Source organism: Ostrea edulis, chromosome 8 (genome assembly GCF_947568905.1).
Source record: "Ostrea edulis chromosome 8, xbOstEdul1.1, whole genome shotgun sequence".
In the NCBI taxonomy this organism is placed as follows: Eukaryota; Metazoa; Mollusca; class Bivalvia; order Ostreida; family Ostreidae; genus Ostrea; species Ostrea edulis.
This window is the reverse complement of record NC_079171.1, coordinates 30,846,184-30,855,551: the sequence shown is the minus strand read 5'-3', so window position 1 is coordinate 30,855,551 and position 9,368 is coordinate 30,846,184. Positions and strand designations below refer to the sequence as shown.

The 9,368-nt window shown below is 37.3% G+C and overlaps 1 protein-coding gene across 1 annotated transcript; it reads right to left on the bottom strand.

Moving 5' to 3' along the window:
• Positions 1-987: 987 nt before the first annotated feature.
• Positions 988-9,158, bottom strand: LOC125661531 (uncharacterized). Its single transcript, XM_048893571.2, has 6 exons — positions 8,971-9,158; positions 6,307-6,483; positions 4,981-5,088; positions 3,839-4,195; positions 3,308-3,354; positions 988-1,246 (listed from the first exon to the last, which is right to left on the bottom strand). The coding sequence occupies exons 1-6, from the start codon at positions 9,026-9,028 to the stop codon at positions 1,043-1,045; spliced, it is 951 nt and encodes a 316-aa protein (XP_048749528.2). The 5' UTR covers positions 9,029-9,158; the 3' UTR covers positions 988-1,042.
• Positions 9,159-9,368: the final 210 nt, after the last annotated feature.

Sequence of the window (9,368 nt, the reverse complement as noted above, 5' to 3'; positions counted from 1 at the left end):
AAAAAAATTCAATACTCTGTTTCAGAAAGAAAGAGAAAGAAAGAAAATGAGAAACAAGAAACACACACACACACACACAGAGAGAGAGAGAGAGAGAGAGAGAGAGAGAGAGAGAGAGGATAAATTCTGCCCATGGTAAATGAAGGTTATTAATTCCTGATATTGATAAGTTGTATTAGCAAACTAAATCGTTATAAAGACCATAGCATTTACGAAATGCTGACTTCTTTGTCAGTAGCCTGCCTCGATTTAAAAACTGATCATACGCAGATCAAGCTATTGCATATTGACTCAGTTGAAATTCATAAACACAATATACAGGGGATGGTGGAACATCGCTACATAAATATCGGAAGTTGACGATGGAAAAGCTGAATTCATTGTCATAAAGATGAGTTGTTAGTTTGCCGTTAATATCTATTTTGGATAAAATATTTATGTATGACGCAGATTAGATTTTGAATAAAGGAATAACGCAGTGAAGTAATAAGTCAATATAATACAAAATCTCAAGTCAAAGTATATTTTCAGTTCATGGTCTTTGAGTCAAACTTAGATCCGGGGACAGAAAAAGAAAAGAAAACGTGAATGCATGATGTGGAATACTATTGTCATTATTATAGTACATGTTTGGAAAACATCTTTCTCATTTGTTGTTGCTGGGGATGCTACAAGGGGCAATTGATTGATATAATTGGAGTTCATTTCAAAACCACTAACATGTATATTCTATAAAGAGCTGTACTGCTATTAGGGTATATGTTTATCTTTATACTGATCTGAGAAAAAATTCCATGTCCCACTTGTCCGATAAGTTCAAATATCACTAGCGAATCCGGACAATTTTAAAAGGGGGCGATATTAACAGGGGGATAAGACAACCACCATCTTTGTTAAAGTTGTTCATCCAAAATAAGAGACACAATACCTGTTACCTTTAAGATCCGCCACTGCAAATAGTATCAATACAACTAACGACACAATTGGTGGATTTTAAGAATCTTTATTATTTTAAGAATCTTTATTATTACAAACTCAATGTTCATGGCAAACCGGTTGGCAATGGCGCGCACTCACATAGAGGACATCCTTGTGAATTGAGACGGTACCCAGTGTAACAAGTCTTGGAACAATTAAAAACTCCCGGGCATACGATTTTATGCAGTGTCGTGCTGGGTGGGCGTGTAGGGGTTGTAGGCGTGGTCACGGATGGTGAAATCGTGTAACGCACAGGGAAACTGACAGTCTAAAACAGTACACGGATATTAAAGAAAGGAAGGTCGAGACATAAACAGAACATATATAATATAAAACAGTACACGGACATTAAAGAAAGGAAGGTTGAGACATAAAACAGAACATATATAATATAAAACAGTACACGGACATTAAAGAAAGGAAGGTCAAGGCATAAAACAGAACATACATAATATAAAAGGAAAAACATGATGATCAATAACAGTACAGGGACACTCACAAAACGGACACTGGCAGTTTTCTAAAATTACAGATTTTTTCGTTTTGACAGTCAATAATACGAGGGCGATATCATCAACAGAAGCAATACTGTTTTTTATAGTGAAGTTATACATGTATCAAGGAAAACGACCAATTCACAAACGTGCACATATTCCAATGAAATTGAGACTACCGCGGTTATCTAGTGGTCGAACATTCGCCCCACCTGCGGAAGTTCAGGGTTCGATTCCCGGCCGCGGTAGACCTAAGGCGTTAAAACAAGTAGTGACAGTTCCATCACCAAACGTTCGGCATCAACTATGGATGTCTCGGGTCCTCGGAGATGATCTTAAAAGCGGATCTCTCGTGTCACAGTAGGTGTGGTACGCTAAAGAAACCCACTGCTCAATGGCCATAAGCGCCGGGCATAGACCTAAATTTGAAGCTTTTCAACGGTATTGATGACGTCTCCATATGAGTAAAAAATTCTCTCGAGGGACGTTAAACAAGATGCTGTATTACAATCAGTGAAATTGAGAATGCAAAACAACGCATGAAAGTAGCAATTAATAAAACTGACAAAAATTGATAAGTAAAATAAGCAATCCACAACAGTAAAGAAATATCTAATGATAGTTATAATTCAGATCGATACAATGTTATGAGAGAAACTAACAATCTACAAAAACACGAGGTTATAACGGAGACTAGAAATATACAAGAATAGCAGGTTATCATATAAAATAGCAATCTACAACAGCACGAAGTTATCATATAAACTAACAATCCATAACAATATGAGATTATCATGAAAACTAAAAATCTATTAATAACAATACAATATTATCATGGAAACTATAGAAATCTACAACAACACGAGGTTATCATTGAAACTAGAAATCTATAGCAATACGAGGTTATCATATAAACTGGAAATCTACAACAATACGAGGTTATCATATAAACTGGAAATCTACAACAATACGAGGTTATCATATAAACTGGAAATCTACAACAATACGAGGTTATCATATAAACTGGAAATCTACAACAATACGAGGTTAGCATATAAACTGGAAATCTACAGCAATACGAGGTTATCAAGGAAACCAGAAATCTACAACAATATAAAATTATCATGAAACTAGAAATCTATAGCAATACGAGGTTATCATATAAACTTTCAATCTACAACAATACGAGGTTATCATGGAAACCGACCATCTAAATCAATGCAGGCACATGGATATTAATGTGACAATCTACAAGAGTTCAGCCATGTCAGAAAAGCTATCAGTCCACAACAAGACAGACATATCGAAAAAGCATGTGTAAAAGAGAGTACAATATAGGAAAAAGGGGAAGATAATTACAACGACAGAAGTTGAAAATTTTCCTCGTTATCAAGACAGTTATAGGTTGAGTATGACAAAAATGAATGGACATCAGCTAACTGAAAATGGGACAAAATCAATGTAAATCAAAGATATTACATATATGGTACATGTATATGCTTATTAGACGAATCTGACTCCAGTTTTTGGCCCTCTGTTTTTCCCTAGAATAGCTCTAGCAAGTTTATTGTTTTTCGGATTTCAAACATTTCGGTTGAACATCACTGAAGAAACATTATTTGTCGAAATGTGCATCTGGTACATCAACATTGGTAACGTATAAGTTTTACATAAAGAAGAATAGGAATTAAAACGTAGGAAGTTTGTCATCAAATGAGAATCAAGTATGGTAATTATGGCAGAACAATTAGTGGTACTACTCTAAATTTGTGAATAATATACGTTCAGACGATAAACAGAATTCACCGATAGGAGGTATTTAGTGAACACTGTACCTTAAACATCGATGTGTTAGGAGTGTTTGTCGTCAATGCCGTCTGAGCTGAAACAGAAAATACAATGTGGATTTCTAGAACACCATACCCGATATATTAAAACCATATTCATACTTCCGGCGAGTCTTTACTATAGCAAATGGAAGACTTCAGTCTTGTTATTCATTACGAACATGGGCAGAGAAAGTTATGCGTCCTCTTTCCCTAGTCGTTACATGTATGGTGTCTCATTTATATAATATTTTGCTAAGTTTCCTAAAGCAAGTTGGTGATCATTTTCTACACTATTGGGATGTCAAAAAACATTTGTAAGAGCTTATCTGACTTTGAATCATTCATCAAGCCCCAGTCCTTGTTAATAATTAATAATTTGTAAAATCAGTCGATTTTAATGAAGATATAAAATAGCGAACAACAAGACGGATTCATTTTTTATTGCAAAACACCCCCCCCCCCAAAAAAAAACCAACCCCGACCATTATAGCTCTCTTATTATTATGATTAAATGCAATCTTTCTGTATAATTAGTACCTGTTTTACACGAACAACCAGGGCAACCATCAGGGGCGGGCGTGGGATCTATAACAAAACCATTTGTACAGCTAAGGATGCACGTGATAGTGTTTTGGCAGGAATTTACCGTTGTGGATGACGTGGTGAAAACTGAGGTAGACGATGCCGACGGCGTGTTGCTGGTTGATAATGATTGTGTGGACGCCGGTTGCGTGCGTTTCGAGGAAGATGACTGTGAGTTAGTGGTAGGTGTTTGTGTCGTCACGATTGATGTCATAGTTGATGACGTTGACGTTTGCGTCGGGTGTGTACTTCTATAAGATGTTGTGCTATGGTGTGGCTGCGTTGTTAAAGGACGTGGCGTTGTGACTTGAGCTATTAATATTATGGGATTAAACATTCGATTTGAACATTTATAGATATGTAAGCTCCGGACATTTTACTCACAAACTGAATAAAAATGGATCACATTTATGTTAAGTTTGTGAATAAAATGTCCGGAGTTTACAAGTTGATAATTTTTTTCAAAAAGAACGTTTGATTCTTATCATTCCAATTTATTCACTGTATAAACAATTTTAAAAAATGAATAGTTTCCCCGCAGTACATTATTTGTTTTCAGGCGCGTATGAATACGGGACGTTTTCGGATTTATTGATCTGTAAACTCTCGTTCAGCTTTATTTCTGTCCAATCAAAACAATTGTAATAGATATTTAAACATTGGAATTATTCAGGAATAATATACATGACATAGAAATAAGTATATATAGAAAAGTATTTTTCGTATTAATTTTGCTGACAGGGTCACGATAACGAACGACATACTCGGTTTACAGTAATTAAGAATAATAAGCTTGGTATAATCAAACAACAAGTTCGAAATGGTAAAAAATAGCAAGTATAATAACAATAGAAAGCCCGGTATAATGTAGCAAGCTCGGTATAATTATAATAGCAAGATTGGTATGATAAAATGTAACAACCTCGGTACAACAAAAACAGCACGTTTGGTATGATAAAAATAACAATTTCGGTATAATAAAAGTAGCAACGTCGGTATAATCAAGGATAGGAAGCTCGGTATAATTAGATATATGTATAACAAAATCAGTATAATGTTAAAGATATAACAAGCTCGATATAACCCTGAAAACTTACGGCAGTTGCATTCTACACACCCGGATGTGGGATTGACAGCTGTGGCACAGGGAGCCCGACAATTCATCCAGTTACTGCTGCAACCTACACCGATCTGTGTTCCATAGCCTACAAAACAGAGCCCCCAAAATATAAGCACCAATCTGTGTTCCATAGCCTACAAAACAGAGCGCTCAAAATATCAGCACCGATCTGTGTTACATAGCCCACAAAATAGAGCGCTCAAAATACCAGCACCGATCTGTGTTCCATAGCCTACAAAACAGAGCGCTCAAAATATCAGCACCGATCTGTGTTCCATAGCCTACAAAACAGAGCCCTCAAAATATCAGCACCGATCTGTGTTCCAAAGCCTAAAAACAGCCCCTTCAAAATATCAGCACCGATCTGTGTTCCATAGCCTACAAAACAGCCGCCTAAAAACATCGCCACCGATCTGTGTTCCATAGTGTGAAAAACAAATCCCTCAAAATATCAGTACCTTTCTGTGTTCCATAGCCTAAATAACAAAATAATAGCATCGATCTGTGTTCCATAGCTTACAAAATAGCCGCCTAAAAACATCCGCACCGATCTGGGTTCCATAGTCTAAAAAACAAATCCCTCAAAATATCAGTACCTTTCTGTGTTCCATAGCCTAAATAACAGGTCCCTCAAAATATCAGCCTACACCGATCTGTGTTCCATAACCTATGAAACAGACCCCTCAAAATATCAGTACCAATGTCTTATCGATAAAGCAAGCACTGTGAAACATTACTTTAAACAGGAAAATACATATTCCTAGGGGCTGGAGTGGAGAGGAATTCATACTCTCCATTCGGGTCTTGGAAATCATTGTTTCGTATGTTATTAGGGTAATCATATCATATTGCTATATATTAATAATAATATTTATGCATTTTAATTCTGACACTATGAATATTTTATTCACATGTATGTGTACATCGATTTTATATTATCTTTTCTTTCACATTTGTAAAGCGCTTTAGAGAACCAATGTTGATAGGGCGCTATATAAATCTTTTAATTACAATTACAAATATCTGTAACTCTGTGTTGAAGCCTGAGGTTCATAGATTCCACCAACGTGTGATAAAGTTTATTCCCAATGATCAAAGATCAGGGACATATTGTTTGACAGACCGCAAATTTGGTCACACCTTTTGACCTAAAAAGGTTCCTAATTAGATAAATGATGAACTTAAAATAAAACATCAATGACACATCTATGTCAGAGCCACACATACTGTACCGCTAGTGAACACGTGGCCCAGACAGGAGACTTAAATAGTTCCAAACACTCAATTTCTCAATCAAACCTACCTCCAGATTGAGGCTGCTGATTTACGTTGGTACCAAGCTTCTCAGGGTGTGACGGATCCATGTTACCACAGTCACATTTACAACCGGAAGCAGTTTTTTGAAGACACATCGGAGGACAGAGGAAATTCGGCGAACATGATCCTAGAGGATTGTTTTTGCTAATTGTGAAGAGAAAACCTGAAAGATGGCGGTGTGGTATAGGTTTATTAGATGAGATCAGAATGCAAGGTGAAGATAACGAACAGTGATCAATCTCGTAACTCCTATAAGCAATACAAAATAGATAGTTGGGCAAACACGGACCCCTGGACACACCAGAGTTGGGATCATGTGCCTAGGAGGAGTAAGCATCCCCTGTTGACCGGTCACACCCGCCGTGAGCCCTATATCCTGATCAGGTAAACGGAGTTATCCGTAGTCAAAATCAGTGTGTCAGAATATACAAAATCACAGAAATAAGAATTGTTTCTTCTGAATTTGTCATTCTTTATATGCATATTTCTGGTCTGTTTTGGGTATGACTCAATGAAATATATCTGATTACGTGAGTTGACAGACAGATACCATAACCTTTTTAATATAAACAAGTGGCCTGCAGGTCGTATCGGTCACCTGGGCATTAGTTAAAAGTACCACCAGACACAAGGGCTATGCAATCTATAACAATTTTGTTCTTCATATACAAATTGTATCTAAGCTAAATTCTAATATTCAGTAGCAGTATCAAACAAGATATGTCATTAAAACATAAATGCCCCCGAAAGTATATATACTGATGGAAGACTTCTAGTATGTAACATTAGCACGAAGTGACTAATTTCAACTCGCCCAGGAGACCACACCTTGATTTTTCGAGATTCATGATTTTGGAACATCCTTTTCTGCTTTTTTTTAAAGTGTGCATTTAGTTTTTATACCGTATCAGCAAAATTAAAGAAATCATTTAAATGATAAAGACAATAAAAACTATAATGACTTTGGCCCCACCCTGAAACCCAAACCTCTAAACCTTGAGTCATATATTTTTTTTTTCAAGTTTGATAGAGGACTACCTACTCTTTCTAAATATTTAATTAGTTTCAATTCAGTACCGAAAACATTAAAGACGATATCATTTGAAAGTTTTACACAAATACTATATACCAAGTTAAGTCCCGCCCTGGGGTCTGAACCCTTACCCCGTAGATAATGAAATTGAAAATTTTGGTAGAGGCCGTCCAGCTCTGTATAACTACAATTAGTTCTTCTTATAGATGTGCAGTTGTAAAGAATAGTTTTCAAAATGGACATTTCTAGCAGTTTTTGCTCCGCCCCAAAGGCCCCGGAGGTGCAGAAGTCCTGAAATATACAATTTATGTCACCTTGTTCTAAAGCATGTAAACCAAGTTGAAAAGAAGAGGTACTGTGAGCAATGCTCACTAAGAATACCCCCGCTTACCCCAATCTCCCAAAGGGTGTTGGTAATAGGTAAAACTTCAGTTTTATGATCCAAAAGGTATCTAGGAACACAGCATCTCCATGCGATGAAAAAAGCCATTAAAGGAATTTAAATGGAAACCATATTGCTACTTCGATGTCCAGTGCACGTGACCTTTGACCTTTTGACCCCAAAATCGATAGGGAACATCTTCATCCCATGGGTAGTCCATATGTATGATATGGTGACTGTAGGTGGAAAGGATAACACTTTAGAGCCCGGAAACCATATTGCTACTTCGATATCCAGTGCGCTTGACCTTTGACCTTTTGACCCCAAAATCGATAGGGAACATCTTCATCCCATGGGTAGTCCATATGTATGATATGGTGACTGTAGGTGGAAAGGATAACACTTTAGAGCCCGGAAACCATATTGCTACTTCGATGTCCAGTGCGCTTGACCTTTGACCCCAAAATCGATAGGGAACATCTTCATCCCATGGGTAGTCCATATGTATGATATGGTGACTGTAGGTAGAAAGGATAACGCTTTAGAGCCCGGAAACCATATTGCTACTTCGATGTCCAGTGCGCTTGACCTTTGGACCCCAAAATCAATAGGGAACATCTTCATCCCATGGGTAGTCCATATGTATGATATGGTGACTGTAGGTGGAAAGGATAACACTTTAGAGCCCGGAAACCATATTGCTACTTCGATGTCCAGTGCACTTGACCTTTGGACCCCAAAATCAATAGGGAACATCTTCATCCCATGGGTAGTCCATATATATGATATGGTGACAGTAGGTGGAAAGGATGATGCTTTAGAGCCCGGAAACCATTGCGTCTACAGACGGACGGACGGACGGACAGACAGACGGACAACCCGATTCCAGTATACCTCCCACAACTTGTTGCGGGGGGTATAACAATTGGAATGGAAGTTATCCAGAAGTTAGAAATGTTAGATTGATAACGCACGGAGGACGAAGGACGACGGTGGACGCAGATCAACTTCAATAGGTCACCTGAGTTTACTCGCAGAATAAACAACAGACAGAAGAAATCGCTCTATCGAATGACCCTTTGCTTATCAAAAGTGATCAGGAAAATTTATCTTCTTAGTCGAGAGGTGAAGCGACAGCCGTATAATTCATACATTTTCAACAGCCTGTGAAAATTACGAAAAATTGAAGAACAAAGAAACATGAATGATACTATAGACAGTTAAAAACTAATTACCTTGTGATTCATTAATCTGATCAACCAGGAATGCGATAATAACTGTTGAAAGCATCATGAAGTGGACTGACGGACTCTGAGAGTTGGCGGGCTTTGTCTCAGTAGTTCATGTTTTTATGCGTTATCGGCTTTATCATTAGACATGTGGGACCGCACACTGCGATAACACAACAGTATATAATATCCCTGCGCAGACTAAGGCTCTATCAGGACATTTCGTAGATAAGGTGACAACGCTCATAAGGCGCAGAGCTTAAGATTAATTAATGTTAAGTGAATTGATAACGATGGATTCTACACACGGAGGTAGATGTAGAAGAAATCAGACTAATGGGATGTATCAAAATTTATACATATATATTCATTTTGTGAACTAATCAAGACTTGTATATCTAGTG

Coding starts and splice junctions, on each gene's coding strand:
- LOC125661531 (XM_048893571.2), bottom strand. CDS start 9,028: ATGATGCTTTCAACAGTTATTATCGCATTCCTGGTTGATCAGATTAAT. Junction 6,484..8,970: donor TCAGATTAATGAATCACAAG/GTAATTAGTTTT, acceptor GCCATCTTTCAG/GTTTTCTCTTCACAATTAGC. Junction 1,247..3,307: donor CTAACACATCGATGTTTAAG/GTACAGTGTTCA, acceptor GTACTGTTTTAG/ACTGTCAGTTTCCCTGTGCG.